Source organism: Gopherus evgoodei, chromosome 17, assembly GCF_007399415.2.
Source record: "Gopherus evgoodei ecotype Sinaloan lineage chromosome 17, rGopEvg1_v1.p, whole genome shotgun sequence".
Lineage (NCBI taxonomy): Eukaryota > Metazoa > Chordata > Testudines > Testudinidae > Gopherus > Gopherus evgoodei.
In genome coordinates, this window is record NC_044338.1 from 12,050,711 (window position 1) to 12,070,534 (window position 19,824).

The window sequence follows — 19,824 nt, forward strand, 5'->3', positions numbered from 1 at the left end:
AATTAAGAGAAATGGAATCTTATAGATCCACTGAAAATAGAGACTGCTGCCTTTTCAAGACTGGATTTTTGAAAAAGTAAAACCAAAAACTTAGACATGTTACAGTTGAAACTTCACTATTAAAGGAAAATTCCAGTGTTGCACATGAAAAATAGACCAGGTAAATTAAGTCACAGCAAGATACCCAAACATGTGCCTAACCGCAAGACCATCAGTACTCCCAGGATTATACATGTGCCTGGAGCTATGGACATGCTTAAGTATCTTGCTGAATCAGGGGAATAAATATGCAAAAAAAAACAACAACCCATAAATATATTAAAAAGTTAACAAGTTACTTCAGAAATACCTCTTGAAGGTGCAAATCTCTGTAACTGTGGAGGTGCCTAAGTTTATTATTTATTCCTTAGCAGCAGCCATGTTCCTGCCAACAGCAGGCAGAAACTATTTGCACTGAAATCGACTTGAGAAGACCATGAACTTTGAGCACCACATACACATATATATTTACATTTATATAGTGACTAATATGGCAATTTCCTGCAATATCGTTGAAAGACCTTCTTGTATTAAATGTATGTGTTATTGAGAGCTGGGAGCCACTGAAGCCCAGTGTGGTGCTGGAAAGGCCAGCTGCACCTCAACCTCATAGAATTAACTGTGTGACTGAATCTCCAGAGAGAGACACACACATGCCTGCCAATGGCGTAATATGTTCCTGCTGAACCATTCACATCCCAAACCACTGCCCACATGTCTGGCTGCATCATTCCGGGTGCAGAACCAGCAGAACACCAGTGGGAGCAGCCAGTGGTAGTCAATGAGGAGACATTCATTGGCTGGAGAGACACTGGGACTCCTCAAACTATAGTTAAACCTCATGTTGTTAAACCCCCATCAAATGCTCTGCAGGTGTGAAATCGGAGTTAAAGTTTCTGATGTAGACGCCTTTGCTCTACCTCCATCACAGATTTCTACACAGGAAAGGTCAGGGGTTCCAACTGTAGGTGTTGTAGCTGTAGCCTGGCCTGAAAAGAGGGAGCAATTGGTGCCCATTGCCCAACAAGCAATTGAGGATAATGTTGGTCAGGCTGTAGAAATACGATGGTGGGCTGTATCAGATGAGGTGAGCTTGCACCACTAGGGTGTTTTGTTGCTCCAAGCAAAAAAACAAACCACACACCACCCGGAATGCTGCCCCTGGAATTGTGCCACCCCAAGCACGTGCTTGGTTTGCTGGTGCCTAGAGCTAGTCCTGTGCACCACCTGGTTCATGCTTTAAGCCTAATATTAATAATGGTTCAAATGAGTACCCCCCACCATGCTCTTGAAAATGTGGGTAATAAACTTGAGAAAGAAAGCACAGCAAGACAGAAATATAATGCAAATGAAACAATGCTAATATAAAAAGCAGGGGAAGGCAGGTGAGGCCTGGGCCTGACATGAGTAATTAACACATGGAGGGTGGCCTCATTTTTTGGGAGAGAGGATTAGGGAAGGAAATAAATCATTAGGTTGAAAACAAAATGTTTGTACTAAATAAGGTAAGTGAATAGGTCAGCCGACTAAGACAACAGAATGTCTGAGCCAACTAAGATAAGAGGGTAAGATAAGCAGTAAGAGCTTGGCAGGGGGGGGCTCTTTCCAGGTTTCTCAGGAGTGGCCCCTTTGCTCACTTCGAGCCATATGACGGCTACAAACCCCCCCCTCTCGCCTCTCTGCCGAGGGCTGCCACCTGTCCAGGTTTCCCCAGGACTGTCCCTTTTTTTGAGAGAACTGTCCCAGGCAATCTGTAAGGGGGCTCAGGACACACTGCCTGGACTGAGTTTTATGGACTCAGGATCATCCTGGAGCTCTTAGGTTTGTCTTATACCACAGAGATGGCAAACCTACTACCAGACCTCCCGTCTCCCTTCCAGTCACTCCTCTAATGCTCCCATTTCTCTGACATGGCCTGTAAACCTCACCACATAGTAACAAAATAACAAATATATGTCAAGGGTCAACCCGCTGGTGAGAGCGCCCCCTAGCACCCAGGCATGACTAAGCAGCGTTTCTACCTCTCCGTTGCTCCTGCTGGACGTTCGGGAATCCCCATCCTCTTCTGACAACGTAGCCCTCCAGGCAGGTCACGCACCTGTGGCTCCCCCCTTCTGGGTATCAAACTCCTACCTCCAAAACAGATACATCAACAGTCACAGTCACACTGACCTGGGGCCCTCACCCTGGCATCCCTGCAACATAGACCACTCGGTCAATACTAGCTCAGCTATTTCCCACTCTAACTCCCCCCCAGTCCCTTATTTCAGGCTCCTCACAGCACGACTCAGCTCCGTGCTGGCTCATTTTCAGGCTCTGTTCCAGGTTTTCCTGTCACCTCAGGTTGTGTAGGCTTCCCACTCCGCTGCTTCAGGGCTGGCAGTGGGGCTCCCTCGCCATCAGGCCTCTCTGCTTCGGGGCTGGCACTCCCACTCCTCAGTAGCCTGAGGGTTTCCTTCGGTACAGGCCTGCCCTCGCAGCCACCCCCTCAGGTGTACCACAGCAATCCCAATTAAAACGCCCTCCCCCATTGCCAGGTGTCTCCAGGCTGTTCTAATTAAGACCATCTCTGTTTCATTAACCCTTTCCTGAGTCCTGTTCCTTCTACCTAAGTTCCCTGGCAGAGGAAGGCCTGTGCTGTGCCTTTTTTTTTTTTTTTTTTTTTAAATAGAACCGTTCAGACACACTGTGCTGCCACTTGCTTTTGCCTGCATTCCATCTCTAGCCCTGCCCATGCAGACTTATGCACATGCTTAACTTTAAAGGTAGCATGTATAATCCCCTGGGCATCAATAGGGCTACTCACCAGGTATAAAGTTAGGCACATGCATAAGCCTTTGAAGGACTGGGAACTATATGTTGTCCATTTAGGACCTACTTACATCAATGGGATTTCCTCATGCAGAGTGGCTATAGGTTGAGGGGCTTAGACTAAGTGTTTCTCAGCAGGAGCCTCTTGGCTCTATACCATAGCTAGCACACAAGGCACTATATTAATAAAAATCATACAGCCAGTAAAATCCCTCAGTTCTTGTATTAGGAAAGGCAGGAAGGTGCTATGTTTCAAGGCCTTACTCCTGTATGGGTCTGGCCTCGGTGGCAGCACTTTGGTGCCAACACACCAACCCTCCCAGAATCGGCACTCAGTGGAGCATCATTGGAGTAAATATAGTTAGTGTCACAAAGCCTAGTTGGAATTTATGCAGGGAGAAAATGAAGCTACTTTTGGACAGATTACCTCAAGTTAGTAAGGGCCAAACTGTGGCCCAGCCACAACAGTGGCACAAGATACTCTCTCAAACCCCTCTGCTGGCAACCCACTTCAGAGAAGCAGCCTCTGTGTGCAGGTGGCTTGACTCGGCATCCCCAAAGCCCCTAGATGTTACAACAGCTATAGACCTAGCACTACTTTATTCCTTCCCAAGACCAGTGGAGGTAGAAGTAGGGAGTCTGGCCTTGGAGGCACAATCTCCTGCCCAAGCTGCTCTAGGGGTAGTGTAACAATGCTCTTCCTATACGTTGTATAAGGCCATAATGTGATGATTCAGCCCTCTAGTAGCATCTCTTTTTCTGACTGTAAAGATTAGGATGGCAGAAATGAAGAGCATCTTCTTAGCAGGGAATGCAAACATGTCTTATTCATTATTTATAATAAACATGGGATTTAGTTCCAAATTATTCTAAATTTAAAAAAGTCCTCAGTCAATAGTTTATTTGAAAACAATTCAAATATTTGAAAATACTGTTGCACATATACACTGCTGTTTTAGTGAACCCAGAATTTAAAATAAAATAAAATAAATAAATTTTGAAAAAGGTACCAGTTTGCTGTATTTTGTTTTAAATTACAAAACCATACAGAATCCACCAAATAAAGAGTACATTGATATAAATAAATTATCAAAACAAATCACAAAACACAAACTACATACTTTAATAAAAACAATTTGGGGTTTGGGTTTTTGTTTATTTATTTTTACAAAAATGTGTTTTGACTTACAAAAAATATAAATCTCGATATATTGGAAATGATGCTATAACGGTTTAAACATTATTGCACAAAAGGAATTTGTCACAGTAAATAGCATTCACATGTTTTGGCTTATACGTTTTATCACGTACCCTTTTTTCTTTTTTGTTGTTTGTCCTCCGGACATATATTATCTAAACTCAGCATTGGACATTGATTATTTGAAACTAACAAATGAGCCCAATATAAAAGAACCAGGAATGTGGGTTATTCTATTTATTTTTATTGTGCAATAAAAATATGGGGATAAGACAATTCTGTGCAGTACCATCTCAACACAAATCAATAAAAGCAAGGACATTTTACAAGTCTCACATTCCATCTCTAACCTGCTACTGAATCTAAAGTATTCAGGTACATATCATACACACCATACCCCCACAATACTAAGAACAACTATGAGAAGTAAGGAAGACACTGGAATGCCCTAGATGGTTTGATGTCACAATTTTGGAGCTGAATCCTGCATTCTTTGTTCACTCATAATTCTTATTGACTTCAATGGGCATTTTAAGTGAGTAAAGAATGCAGGATTGGGTCTTTAAATGGAGCTGGTGCTAGATGAAATGGTATTGTTTTAGGTTAGTATTAAAAAAGGGAGGTGGGGGAGACGAAAACCTGTGCCAATAACTTTTTTCTAAAAAAGTCTTGTTAGTATGGACTGTTAAATGTTTATGCAGATCTGCATAGTGCTGTAAAATATTCAGAAAACAATGTTACAATCATAAGGGGGTTGCAATCGTACAGCAGCACAAGCTTTCTTGCGAATAAATCAAACCACTTCTAGCTATTGTTCAAAATACCCACTTAATGCTGTGACATGAGGATCACCTCTCTGGATTATTGCATTTAGTCCAAAAACCAGCTAACAAGACTGTGAAGAATGTTAATGCAGTTGTCAGACAAAATAAACAGCATCTTTCTTGTGTGATACTGGAAATACTGAAGGCAAATCAAACAGCATTTGCTTTTTTTGCATCAGCATTTTCAATTTGGGTTTTAAACGCACATGAAATAATAATACTTCGTATTTTCAGCGCACCTTTCAGAGGAACTCAAAGTGCATTCTGAACAATAATTTATTGATTAAGCCCCACAACACTCTGGTGAGGTAAGTAAGGAGCATTACAAAGGAAGAAAGTAAGGCATGGAGTGGTTAAGTGACTTGCCCAAATTATTGAGAGTTCTGGGCTCCATCCCCAGATCCGTTAACTCCCAATGCTTTGCTCGTACCACTAGATCACACAAAAGAGTGAAAAACTAATCACAGATATACAGAAGGATTGATAATGGCTCTGCACACATATGTAAACTTTACTGTTAAATGCTTACTTCTATTATACTTCTATTATAGTCAGCACCTTTATTACACTGAAATCTAAAAAGGTAAGCATCTTTATTAAAATTTTAAAAACCCCAAGATGAATCCCTTCCAAATTTCATCCATACATTGAGCAGATTCTTCCCTGTGCTCAGTAAGAAGAAAGATACTGAAAAAAACCTAAGCACCCAATATGCTTGGTAGGCTGGGATTTGACATTCCATTAGCTGATGGCAAATTTAAAAGTGTTTACTCTGTGGGCTGCAAGAACTCAGAAGTGAATACAGCTTCTGCATAATCCTCACATACATCCTGCAGCTCTGCTGCCACATCACATAAGGCTTCTTCTGTCAGTTCTTCTGCAAGGCTAAAGGAGAGAAAAGGAAGTTTAAAAGCCAAGGATAGAATCCTGGGGTTTGTACAAATGAACCCAAATATGCACCAATCATTTCGTCCATTTATATCAATGCTCTGATCTCAAAAGAGAAATGTATGTATTTCTTTTCACATTATTATATATATTTACTATGGGGAAAACTCTTGTACTATAGAGTCATCTTGTTTACTCTTAAGTTTTGTGGCGCATCTGAAATTTTTGCATCTATCAGCTTTCTGATAAAAGAGAGATGAATACATGGTGTCCATGGAGGATTGGGGAATGTGACCAACATTCCGTTAACTGGTATATTTTTTTCCTTTTTAAAAATGTTAGACGCAAATCTTTCTGTACAAAGCAGAACGTTTAACATCCTTGGGACCTAATGGAAAACCCATTGAAGTCAATGGAAAGACTCCCACTGATTTTAAATGGTCATTGGATCAGCCCCTTCTGAAAGTAAGGATGTTTACAGGAGAGCAGTGGGATCAGAGGTTTTAACCTCAGGAGAACTCAGGCCAACAGAAGACTTCATAGTGTTTCAGCATTTGAGAAACTCAGATCTTTGCTGGCCTGTTTAAAATCTCTCCTTCTCAGAGTCTTATGTTTGCTGCAACGATACTAGGAAAATTAACTTTTCGGTGTCTCTAATACAGAGCAAGGCCGTTTCTTCTAAATGTTTACTGATACATGTAATGGTTGACAAGTTTTATGGGACCCTCTGATGGTAAAACATTCAAACAGTGCTGTGAATTGGATTACATTTTTAGTTTGATTTCAAATCATATGTACAATACATACATAACCAGAGCTGCAATTCAGCTGCAAGAAGGAAGGACTCATTTTCATTTCGCCCTCTTGCCAATCATGAAGAGGGGCCAATGTTTGAGCTACTGAGGTTCACACCAATGCCATTTATGAACACTCTATTGGAGTTGATAAGGATGGTGCTGAAACATGCTCAGCTTTAGCGGTCCATTCTAACCTGCCTCGGGTTATAGTGACCAGTCCAAGGTCATTCAATTCTTGCTCGCATATGCTTCTGTGCTTTGCTGGAGTGAGGCCTATCTGAACTTTAAGCACGTGAGTGGTCCTATTAAAATCAGATACTGGTGTTGAGACTTAATTTTACTTCAGTAAGCCCACTGATTTCAATGGGACTAGTAGAGGTAATATTATGAAGCATTTTCTTAAGTGTCTGTAGGATCAGGGCCATAGAGACTACACACATGCTTAGAAACTTAATCCCATGTTTATGTGCTTTGCTGGAGCGGTGCCTTGATCGCAACACTGACACTTATTGGTAGTTGATTTTTGAATGACGCCATTCACAGACTGAAAATAAATTCTGGGGAGAAATGGCAGAACTTTTTGCTGGACATTCATTGAGGCACACTTGGGAAATGGTAACAGATAACATTGTTTACTTGCTGAACCCGTTACTTAGCAAACCAAAAACGCTTATTCAAACTTCGCTGGTGGGATGGCTATTTTTTATTTATACTGTAGCATTTCAGCCTCCACCTCCCTCCTCGTTTAGCCAATGTGGAGAGAATGAATAAACATTTTTTCTTTGCTAAGGAATGAGCAGCAAATAGTCAGTTATTTATTACTTTACCTCTTGTTTGCATTGCAGAGGACTAAGTGGTGACCCAGCTATGCCATACACTATTTATATTCCTAGCAATGTACTCTACAAAATATTTCCTTTTTCGACTCTCTTCTTCAGTGAAATTTACAATAAGGCCAGCTGCCATTTTAAAGTATTTCACTTGTTATTCCCAAAACAGCACCATCCAGCCCGCTTTGTGAAAATTAAAGGTTGCCAATGTGTTCTCTGCTACGTTTAATACCTTGATTGACTTATTAATAAATGTATAAGAAGCTTGTTCCTTCCTTCAACCCATCATTGGCCTGGCTGTTCTTTTACAGCTAGCAGGGCAATGTTTGCTTTTTAATCAAATGGCAAAAGACAGTCATGTTGTTAAATAGTCTCAGTTGAATGGATCAAGGCTCTCCAGCCTTACCACTGGTACTTGCATAAAGACAGAAGCAGATAAGGAAAGCAGAAGGTGTAAATTTCCACATACAGTTTTCTACAGCAATAAGAGCAGATTTTCACAAAACGATGTCAAGTGGAAACAGAATTACACACCCCTCTGGCTTAGACTCCTTTAGATAGTCTAAACCAATCTATATTTCACACAGATGACAGAGCTGGCTCTGTGGTAACTGCTGTATGCTATAGAAAGAGCAATTATTTTTCATGCCTTCCAAGATATTCTGCTATCACTCTCTTTAGTTTTCTAAAGCATCAAGGATCATTGAGAAACAACGCAGTAGTTACTGTCTTAAGCGTTCTGGCTTTCAATTCGGAATTTAAACCGCCCATTTTTCCCGTGTGTTTCTAAGTAAGAACAGAAAGACAGGTCTGGAACTGACACATTTACTTCACAAAATCAAACACATCAATAGTTCACGTACCTCTCAGCAATGCGCCATGGATTGAAGTGCCCTACTGCCTCGTGAGAAATAAGTTTCAGGTGCTGCTCATATCTACTGTTATAATCAAGGATGTTCTGGAGCATGTGCTTTGGAACAGAGAGAAAAACGCAGCGCTCCTTCTGCTGAGATATATTGCGAGTCAAGGGCTGCCAAATGTCATTTCCAGTCTCCAATTTCTCTTCCACCTCCTCATCTTCTTCAATAGCCCTGGAAGCACAAAACAGTCAATAAACCAGAACTTCTTTGTTTTAATGTCCTTTTCCACATGACCTAAAGGCACAAAGCCTCTTTAAATAACACTCACTGGAGCAGTTACTCTTAATGGAAAACATATATATATCCACAGCAAAAGCACATGAGCATTTTAGTTTATGACCAAATTCTCCACTCACTTTCCATCAATAGGTCTTCCAAATACAATATCCACTTGGGATGCTTTGTGTCCTATCAATTTGGTTATTTGGATTGGATGAGGAGACATAGGTCTTTTCTCTATTGATGCACTCTCTCTTTCTAGAAGGAAGAAAACAACATTAAAATTTTTTTCTTTGGGAAAGAAAATCCAACAATGTAGAGAAGTCCCCACCTTAAGCATAGCTCCCTTCCAAAGTTAAGTCCTTTGGAGAAATGAAGAAAAATGTTACCAGTGATGAGCCTCTAAGCTACAAATTTAAGGGGGTACTTTCAAAAGAACCAAATGTTTCAAATGTGAGCACTTTAGAATATATGTCGCTTTTAGTACAACTCACTGAATATTTGTAAAGCGGTGATAGGAAATATTACATTACTATAGCAACCAACCTATTGAGATTGGCAGTAAATGGAGAGGGGAAATAAAACAATTGGGCCCAGATCCTCACCTGGTGTAAAATGGCACAACTCCTATGAAGTCACTATGGGCCCAAAACCTCCTCCCAGAAAATTCAAGGGCAAATCTCCCATTGTTTTCACTGGTGCAGGATCAACATGTATATGGTCAGGTGCTTAGCTGGTGTAAACTGGTATAGCTCCACAGACTTACAACAGCTGAAGACCTGACCCTGTATTGCAACTAAAGCGGAGAGAGAAATCACGAGCCAAAATCCTCCCTATTGCTACTTGGCTGAGACAAGTGGGGCTACAACCAGGATCAGTATGTGTGGGAAATAGTAGGACTGTTTGTCTGGAAAGCTAACTTTCTTTAGCAAACAGCTTCCTGCTAACATCCCTCAGGGGTTCTCTTCACCCAGTTAAAAATCTCTTCCAATATGAAGAGGTACAGTAGAACCTCAGAGCTACGAACTGAGCAGTCAACTACACACCTCATTTGGAACTGGAAGTATTCAATCAGGCAGCAGACACCAAAGGGGAAAAAAAAAAAAAAAAAAGCAAATACCGCACAGTACTGTGTTAAGCATAAACTACTTAAAAAAATAAAGGGAAAGCAGCATTTTTCTTCTGCATAGTAAAGTTTCAAAGCTGTATTAAGTCAATTCTCATTTGTAAACTTTTGAAGAACAATTATAATGATTTGTTCAGAGTTACAAACAACCTCGATTCCCGAGGTGTTCACAGCTCTGAAGTTCTACTGTACAGTATCAGTGTGCAATTATATTATATTTCTTTACTCTCTATTACTGAGAAGTAAGGAGGAAAATATTTGTAAATTTTCCATTAAAATCTTTGAGGTGATTTTTTTTAAAAGAAAGATTAAGAACTCATGATAGAAGCACATTGGGCAGTATACTCTGATGTAAAGAAAATGTAGCAATTCAGGATTAAACCACAGATCTATGGACAAGAACTGAGAAGTCAGCTTTTTCCTAAACAAATCTAAATCCATCGTTTTTATAAATTTTCCATCATTTGATTTATGTGAAAAAATGAGTGGAGCAAAAAACCTGTATATTTAATGACTAATTTAACAGCGTTCTTCGCATTGACAGAAAACCTACACTGACAGCCAATGCATTGTCTTGTTCACTGCTGCATGGACATGACCTACCTGACAGATCTATGGAATGACAATAATATTCGTTTGTTCTTTGCTAGGGAAGAATCATTAGATAAATCAACTGAGAGTGTTTTGCTGTGTTTTACAGATATAGTCTCAGCCTGTGAACTCTGAACTTTTCTACTACTAGAAATAATCTTTTTATATGCTGGAGTGGAGTGAGAAGGATTATCGCTAGGATATATAGAGGGAACTGGATTCCCTTGCAACAGCATAAATTAATCCATGGTTGAACCCATACGAATCCATACTCTCTCTCTCCAGTTTTGGTTTTGTTCTCTGAAGTGCAGGGGGATTTACAGGCTTTGAAATTGATTTCTCAATCACAGTGGTAACAGATGAGTCTTCAAGAGGTGTCAAAAGAGGTTTAATGAAGTGGTTCTAGTAATTGCTCAGTCTGAGGATGAAGAAATGTTACACATGGATCTAACAACAGAACTGTTATTCTACAAATCACTCTAAACAACTGTAGTTTGTGTGTATCCCTCTCAGATACACAGACTCCTTTCCCTGTGGGAATCCTAATTAACTAATCCAAATTAGAGCCAGGAGCTGTATTTGTTCACAAAGTGGGTGGCTTCAGAGAAGTTCAAGATAAAGTTCACCCACTCAAAGAGTACATTGCATAATATATGGCATGGGTCAGGATCTCACCCAGTGTTTGAAACTACAGAAAGACTAAAATCAAGTGTTGGCGCATTCAGAAGTTAAGCATGCATTGAGAAGGCAAACTAGGAGTATGACTAAGAATGTCTGAGCTAAAATGTGAACTTGAACATTTGACAGGTTGCCTTCTTGCAGGATCACAGAAAACATCACTTGTTAAAAGAATGCTGAGAACTCATTCACTTGAAGTCTTTAAATCAAGACTGGATCCCTTTTGACATGAAGTGCTATAGCTTACAAAGAAGTCATGGGCGTGGCGGAGAAATTATTGGGTGAGGTTCTTTGGCCTGCGTTTGGCATGGGGTGAGATTAGATGATCATAATGGTCCCTTCTGACCTTGAAATGTGTGAATCATTGAGAATTCTGAAACAGATTAGCAAAGAGGAAAGAAGAGAGAAAAAGTGATTTATCCAGGTCTGTGTTTTTTAATTCTTTTAAAAAAACCCTTGTGTTTACACTTGCATCTATATGTTATTTTCATTTTTTCCTTGTCCTTTCTGGCAATCGTGTATGAAAAAGGAGGCTAAAAGAACAAAAGAAAATCCACCAATTAAGCTTCAGAAAAGGGAGGCAGACTCAGTTACAAAAGTGAAAATAATTAGAAATAAACAAGCAGAAGTCAGCAAAGACAAATAGAGAAATGAGGTTGAAGGTGGTCAGTAAATCCACGATATATTTTTGGAGCAATCCAATGGGAACTCTGCAAGATTCACATTTACAAACAAGGGATGAGGTCACAGAAGATACAGAAATGTTGAGAACCAACATTTAAAAACAACATCCTCTCTGGTTTGGAACTACATACAAGACGTTTTAGGCTTACTATATTTCTGGTAAAATAGAAGGGGGTCAAAACCAGGGTTCAGAATGGAAAGAGTACCTCAGTTATGAAGTCATTATCACGACTCCATAGTGGAGCAGTGCTAACCAGACTTACCTTGATCTCCACACTGCCGCCGCCTCCTCCTCCTCCCCGCCCATCCAGCGTAACTGATATGTGCTATAACAGGGTAAATTCCTATCTTCCATGCCATGTTAGCACAACAATACACAGTGTGGGAGGGATTGGGAAAGAGGCCTGGTGTACACTGGGGGGGAGAGGGCATGTCAATGTAAGATACACAACTTTAGCTACAGGAATACTGCAGTTGAAGTCGAAGTATCTTATTCCGACTTACCTCCCATCCTCACAGCGTGGGATCGACATCTGCGGTTCCACCTTCGACTCTGCTACTGCCACTCACTCCGGTGGAGTTCCAGAGTCAACGGGAGCGCGTTTGGGGATCGATATATCACATCTAGATGAGACGCAATATATCGATCCCCAATAAATCGATTGCTACCCGCCGATACGGCAGGTTGTCTGGACATACCCTGCGTGCCTGAAGAAACTGTCATATAATGGGGTTCTCCACACGTTTTACACACTGGAGAGATGGGCTCTGTTCTTGTTCAAAATAGGCTGGAATGGAGAGAGTTTTAGGGCCAAGACCTGAGGCAAAACACATGCTATTGTAGCCATAGGTGGTGGTTGCTATTGCTGAGTTGGGTGAGGACTGGAGGAACCTATTTCCTAAGATTTTGTGCATGGCAGATTGCAAGTTTCACCCACACTGAGAAGAAAAGGAAGGAATATTGGTGCTACTAAGAAAAAAAGATCAATTATATTTTTGTCGAAGAGTAACTGGAAGAAAGAAGAAACCAAACTTCACTTAAATGAACAACAAACATCCCCTCTTAAGACTCAAGCCCTAGTCCTGCAACTGGATCGCACAGGCAGACTCTTGCATCCAAACACTGCTTCAGTGACTTCAATCAGATCCATTCAAATCAAACCAATTGTAAGATTGGTACTTTAGCTTGCAAGCTTCTCAGTTAGCCTCTCCTGCTTTCAGATATGAATTTTTAAAGCAATGGTTTGTAAACATTCCTTTTGATATAGTGTTTGTAACATACTTAAGTCCAAAGGGGTGCTATTTGATTAATATTATCAAATCTAATCTACTAATTTTGGTTAGGAGATATTAACATTTAAGATAGAGACTGCAGGAAAAAAAAAAAAAGCCAACACTTACCCCTTTTCTCTTCCTGTGCCCAGAACTCCGAATCAGCATAGACAATCTGATTAAATCGCCTGCGAACCGCATCTTGGTATCTCTTTTTTTAAAAATGTACAACATTAATCAACCAACAGATATTTAATGAGTTCAACTGTACTAGTGATAACTTAATGGAAAAACAATGATCCATTTTCATCATGTTATAAATCTACCCACCCCCCCGCCATACCCTTCTTAAATATAATAGAGACAGAAAAAATAATCCTCCTGGAAATATCTTGCTTGAAGTACAGCACTGTAAGTCTCAAAAAGCACATTGCCAGTATGGCAGATTGACTGCAGATTGTAGGATTTGAGTCACAGGATGAACAAACATTTAATACTATGAATAGTCCCACTGAAATCAATGGGGCTACTCACAGCAGCAAATTTTACCAAGGGCATAAGTGTTTGCAGGATCAAGGCCTATGGCCAGTCTGTAAGTCTCCTTACCTTTACTTGTAATGTAGCTGTACTTTGAATGTAGCTATTTTTACAGATATTCATCTTCAATTGCTTTGAGTAGCTTCTAGTTCCAGTCTCATTTCTACTTTCTTACTATGTGAAATTGACCATAACTTGGAGATACAGCAGTTTAGCTTACACACTGCGGGACATCTTGTAAACCCCTTACTCTCACTGATGAGCAGTTAGTCAGAAGAGTAGTTCCATTGACTTCAATAAGTCCATCTCGTTCTAAAGGAGACTCCTCAGGGAGCATCACTAGCAGCATTCTTGGACTTTCTCTTGCTTATGCAGTTAGATAGCCCCTATATCTGCAGTATCTGAGACCTCACAATTATTGAAGCATTATTATCCTCATTGTGCAGATGAGGAACTGAGGCACAGAAATACAGGAAGTGTGATGGAGCAGGAAACCCATGTCTTCCAACTCCAAAGTTAGTCCCTTAATCACTGGACTATCCTTACTCTTATTTCTTGATCACTGGTCCAGTACTGACTCCGAGGGAAAGTGTCACATATAGAATCAGTTCTACTTTCTGTTACATGTAGACACTCCTTCAAGACCTTTCGTCCAAGTTCTGGACCACTAAGACCTTGCTCAAAAAAAAAAACGTACCAGCTCAGGTTGTAAGGTATGGACAGATGCACAAGGTGACAGTGTTGCAAACAATTAGCACTTAGACACTTGCTTACTTCGATTTCTTCCATTCTTTGCAGCATTGTTTCCAGACTAGGACTGTCATACATGGCTACAGCCTCAGCTTGCACCTTCTTGTGTTGCTCCATATTCCAGAGTTCCTGAGCTGTATCTTCCAAAAGATCATCCAATAACTTATCACTCAGCATATCTGCATTGGATGCAGCCTACAGATACAAAAACCCCAAAACAAACATATTTTTATATATATGAGGGGAAGGCAACCTATGGCATGTGTGCCAAAGGCAGCATGCAAGCTGATTTTCAGTGGCACTCACACTGCCCGGGTCCTGGCCACCAGTCCAGGGGGCCCTGCATTTTAATTTAATTTTAAATGAAGCTTTTTAGACATTTTGAAACCTTATTTACTTTACATACAACAACAATTTAGTTATATGTTATAGACTTATAGAAAGAGACCTTCTAAAAAGGTTAAAATGTATTACTGGCACGTGAAACCTTAGAGTGACTAAATGAAGATTCAGCACCCCACTTCTGAAAGGTTGCTGACCCCTGATTATATATATATATATATATATATTACACACACACACACACACACACACACACACACACACACACGAAGCCGATTCAAATGTATGTTTATAATTAAAATGTCTAAAAGCAGTTATTAGCTTTGATAAATGGACTGTGATTTCTTTCAATGCAAATCTAATTATATTCTTAATACTTTTCTTTCATACATACCGTAAGCCAAGCTAGTAAAATTAATTCAGCATGCATAGGACGCTATAAAAAGGTATCACTCAAGCCAATGGGAGTTGAGGGAGCTCAGCATGCTGAAAGATCAGGCCCTCAAATTTAGCACAGTTGATTCACTCACTCCCCAAATTCAGGGATCCCATAGGAATCCACAGAACTAGAACTAAAACACAATCATGGAAATACTTACAGACATACTTAACTTTACTTGTGTGTGTTTGTAGGATCAGAGCCAAAGTAAATCTCAATTATGTCTTCTCAGCGTGACCATTTAGTTGGATAACTTTGCTCTAACAGGACTATTTTCCTAGCTATACCTTTCTCTATTTCAATTACTTTTTCTAACATTTCCTTAGAGAGTGTGAAATATTTTGGATCAGATACTATACATAGAAAGGATGTCTATATAATAGCCTTATACTGAAAATGATTTTGCTTTTTTAAAAAAATACTTAATATATATTTTCTCCATGTTTAATTAATTCACACTTTGTATTTTTAAAACATGATAGCTCGTCAATGGATAAAAACTTTTATATCATCAACATCCTAATTACAGAGGTCATTCTATTTAGTTTCCATTGGCATAAGCTACAGTTTAGGAAATCAAATCTAATGTCCTATCCTTTTCATGTCGTCACGTACAAGAAAAAATAACATCATGCATTTTGAACAGCTTTATTCCATTATATCCAAACAGAACATACTTTTTCAGCAGCCTGGGATGACAGTTTGTTTATAAATGAAGAATCCTTCAAATGAGTGTGCGTTTCCAAAGAAAGCTTGACCTTCTAATGAAACAGAAATATGTTAATATTTATAAAATACTTTTGTATTAGCACAAATTAATTATGTTATTAAGGAAAGCTGTAACATTAATTCCTAATATACTCTGATAAACACCAGTAATATTTAACATGGAATGCTTGTAGTTATTCAAAACTATGTTCCAGTTTATCTGCTTGGCCACAAGATAACAGGAAAAACATTAATTTACTGCAGAAATGGCAAATATATCCCAATAGTCAAGGACCACATTGAGAAGAAAAATATTCCGCAAATGAAGGTCTAAAATAGTTTGGATTGGGTGAAAAATTTTGCACGTTTTTCGCTAATCAAATTAAGGCGACCTGCCATTTGCTTTCCCCATAACAAATCTAAGAGACTCTTCAAAATGTCAGCATAAGCTTTGATGCACTACCTGTGCTTTATCCAAGAGAGGTTCCAAACGCTCCCGAACTGCTTTCTCCACCTTGTCTGCCAGCTGTGTAGGAGAAGCACCTTCTGACCTATTTAAACAAAAAACGAAAACAAAAAAAAGTGATGATGCATTTTAATGAAAATCTGATGTGACAAAAGAACATAACCCACTTTAAAAAACAGGGCCACATGAGAGATCTGCTACCAAATTTGCTTCTGTGCATGACGCCTTTAAACTGGATAATTACCTCAATTTTTGTATTTTCTCCATTTCTTCTCTACTAAATTCCGTTAATTCCTTCGTCCTTCTTGAAGTTTCTGCATCAAGCCAAGCTAGTCTTCAGAAATGAAATAGCAAGACAGAGAAGTTAAGACAATAAAACGCATGTTTGCATAGACTAATGAAATGACGTAAATTCAAGCTAAATGAAAACCTCCACAAAGAATCAACAATGAGAAGTTAAATATGATAAATTTAAGGCAAGGAAAATCTTTGTTCTGTCTCCCAAAACATCTTTAAGTGAAACTTTGTTTGAGAGGTAGAGTTGTCTAGTGGACACAGCACAGATGTGGAAGTTGAGAAACCTGGATTCTAAACCCTGCTCGTTGACAGTGTATGACCTCTGTTTTGCTCTGGTTCACCCTAAAAGATGGATAACAACATTTACATATCTCACAGCAGTGTTAAGAGCTTTAATCAATTAATATTCGTGGAACAATAAGTTCCAGAGATGGCATGAAAGTGTTAGGTATCATTATTACTTTCAGATACATAATGACGGCCCTTCTTTTGTCTCTATAATTCCTCAGCTTTCCTAACACACTCTTTTCTTTAAATATTATAGTAGACATGGTACAGATGATTCTGACACACCTTGCACCAACTAGGTATGTTAAGAACAGATTTGAAAATCTTGGCCTAAGGATTAAAAAGTCTAAAGGGACAAGTGATTTCGGGTGCCTCAACTGTTGAGTGTCAAAGTTGAGCCCCCTTAAAAACAGACAATGTCACAAAGTGCTGAATACTTGATCCCTGAAAGTCCTTTAAGGTGTCTCATATTGGGCAACCAAAAAAATCATTACGCATACCTGAAAATCTTGACATTAATTTCCTTATTCTGGTGGGCTAAATTCACTTATTCAAAATTACTTTAACCTAGTTGCTATGTTATTGCAAAACCCAGTCTGGATTTCTTCCATGCTTATTTAAAGTTTAAAGGATGTTTAATTGTGTTTGCGCCAGGGTACATAGCAAGCTGCGGTCCTCTGTATGCCAAACCCCATACCTTGTTTAACTCTGTTTATTGGACTGGTGACTGGGTTTTATTAAAAAAAAAAGACACACACATACTTAATATATATTCCACTTAATACAACATTTTTGGCACTGCAGTGTGGAGCCTAAAGGGTTATACATGCTCTGAAACTGGCATCTTGGCAAACAAACGATTTCAAAGTTAGTTTAAAATAAAGGTTTGTTTTAAAATTCTAAATGTGTTGAGCTTGTTTGAGGTAAGCAAGAAAAGCAAACTATTAATATTTAGCTTTAAAACAATTAACCTCTGTATTTTAAGTTATTAGTTGTTTAAATCATACTTTTTAACAATGCTTTTGGTTTCTTTTTATTATTTTATTTTGAGGTTTGCAGTTTGTGTGATTGGTAATAATTTTGCTGATTTAAAGAAAAGGTATTTTTAAAGAAAAAGCAAAAAAGATAAATTAAGTGTTTAAATTGTTGGAGGTTAAGTTTGCTATAGAAGACATATACTGAAAGTCTTAGATAACCCTCTTGTTCACAAAATGCTAGCTTAATTCAGGGCTGCTACTGCATTGACTATGAATTTAATTTCAAACCAACAGAACCAAGTGCTGCTGCAACACCAAATGTTGTGATTTTTGTTGTTTTATGTTTTTGCAATGTTTTTCCCCCTGTTGTTGTTTTGTCTATGAAGTGTTTTTCCTTTGTTGTTTTTGCAGTTCTCTGGTGGTTTTGTTTTTGATGTCAATGATTTTTGTCATGGTTCTCTGCATGTACGACAGCACTGTGCTAGTGTTGCGGGTTAGACTCCTAGAATGGGTTAAGTTGCCATAATGCCAATGTTGTCCTCACAAATATCAATAATAAAACAGGTGGGCAACTTCTGTCAGACTAAAAATGCCTGTGAATGTAATGCCTTTGCATTCCTGAGATCTTTGCAACAAACAAAAATGGCTCCAAAACAACATAACTTGTTGCTTCTTTTAAAGAAGGCAATGGACTTCTTTAAAGAATGCATCGGGCTAAAGTTCCTCCAGCCCAATAAGCAAGCTTAAAATTTTCATGGTTTGTGTAAATGAACAGCTTTAATTGTATAAGTGGCAAAAAAAAAAAAAAAAACACGGGGGGGGGTTTGCCATGCTTACCCATTCTGGGCTCACAACCAAAGAAGAGATAAGAAACTGTTTGTTTCTAAACACTCTTTTAGCTACAAATGAAGTGAGTTGTAAATTCTTAAGCTATGTAATATCTGAAATGTTTAATTGTAACTTTTGTGATATCTGATCAAGTAAGATTTGTAAATCGCAATTCTGGGATAAGGAATTTGCAAACCTTAAATTATAACCAAGCACCTTTTTTCTTTTTTTTTCTGTATGCTTAAACTTTGTAACTGGTTTTATGAACAAGCATCCAACCTAGATCAAATTGTTTATAGAGAGCATTATGTTCTAATAACTAGGCTACAATTTATCTAATTGTGAGCTCAACTGTAAAAGTATGTGAAAGTTCATAAGATATCACAATAATCTATAACAACAAATGTGATGGGAAAGGTACAAAAGAGGCAGAAAAACTGAATTAGTCCAAACAGAAGGCCTACTGAGGTACTCAAGGACTGTGTTAAGATCATGCTTGCTAAGCAAGGAAATGTGGATCCGGAAATTAATGAATCAATACTAGTGTGTCAAATATTAGGTCTATTGACCAATTAAATAATGAGTGCACAAGCTATTCAACGCATCACTCCCTTTTTGGGGAAAAGACAGAAGAACAGATTGAGGCTAACGGAGCAAGCTTCACCATTATGGCTGCCACCCCACCACCTCCTGGATCACCAGACTTCTTTGTCCTAATCCCAAGTGATGTCCTGATCAGACAGGACCAGAAGAGGGACCAGATGACATCACCACCACTGCTAGCTCCAGCAGAATCCAAAACACCAACTGTGTTTGATCAGGACTTTAACAGCAGCAATGACGACAGCTCCAGCCCATCTCAATTAGTGTCTTCTGTTTTTCCCCAAAAGTATAGTTATTACCATCTTGACATCAAAGATTGTCAAACAAGAGGGCTCTCTTCCTTTTAAAATCTCTCCAGCTAAGGAAAGGGAACAAGAGATATTATTAAAGTGAGAACCTACTTACTATTTTATATTTCAAATGCTTTAACCATTTCTCTCTTTTCTTTTTTTAAATATTAATAAAAGGTTAAAAGGATGATTAACGGTGTTCGTGCCATGACACTAAGCAGGCTGAGGTCTCTGTTCGCCAAACTCTGGACCTTATTTAACACTGTTTAATGTTGAACAATGACTGAGTTATGCTGATATTTTTGGCCCATATATTCCATCTAACACAACATTGCCTATCTCTGTACTCAGGAAGGAGCCTAGTGGCAATTATGGAGCAGTCCTCAGAGTGGGGCAACTACTGGAGGTGCTGTGTAGGATTA

General features: G+C 39.0%; 1 protein-coding gene across 6 annotated transcripts in view; it reads right to left on the reverse strand.

Annotated features, from left to right (window-relative positions):
* Nucleotides 1-4,272: 4,272 nt before the first annotated feature.
* Nucleotides 4,273-19,824, reverse strand: part of KIAA0753 (KIAA0753 ortholog) — a 31,221-nt gene continuing 15,669 nt past the window's right edge. For 5 of the 6 annotated variants that reach the window (XM_030536210.1, XM_030536212.1, XM_030536209.1 and 2 more), the window contains 8 exons: nt 16,364-16,453; nt 16,117-16,204; nt 15,623-15,706; nt 14,189-14,359; nt 13,007-13,088; nt 8,664-8,784; nt 8,251-8,478; nt 4,273-5,757 (listed from right to left, as the gene is read on the reverse strand). In XM_030536210.1, the coding sequence (XP_030392070.1) occupies nt 5,640-5,757; nt 8,251-8,478; nt 8,664-8,784; nt 13,007-13,088; nt 14,189-14,359; nt 15,623-15,706; nt 16,117-16,204; nt 16,364-16,453 (982 nt within the window). In that variant the 3' untranslated portion in view covers nt 4,273-5,639. The remainder of the gene's footprint in view (nt 5,758-8,250; nt 8,479-8,663; nt 8,785-13,006; nt 13,089-14,188; nt 14,360-15,622; nt 15,707-16,116; nt 16,205-16,363; nt 16,454-19,824) is intronic. The other variant, XM_030536214.1, reaches the window with a different exon arrangement.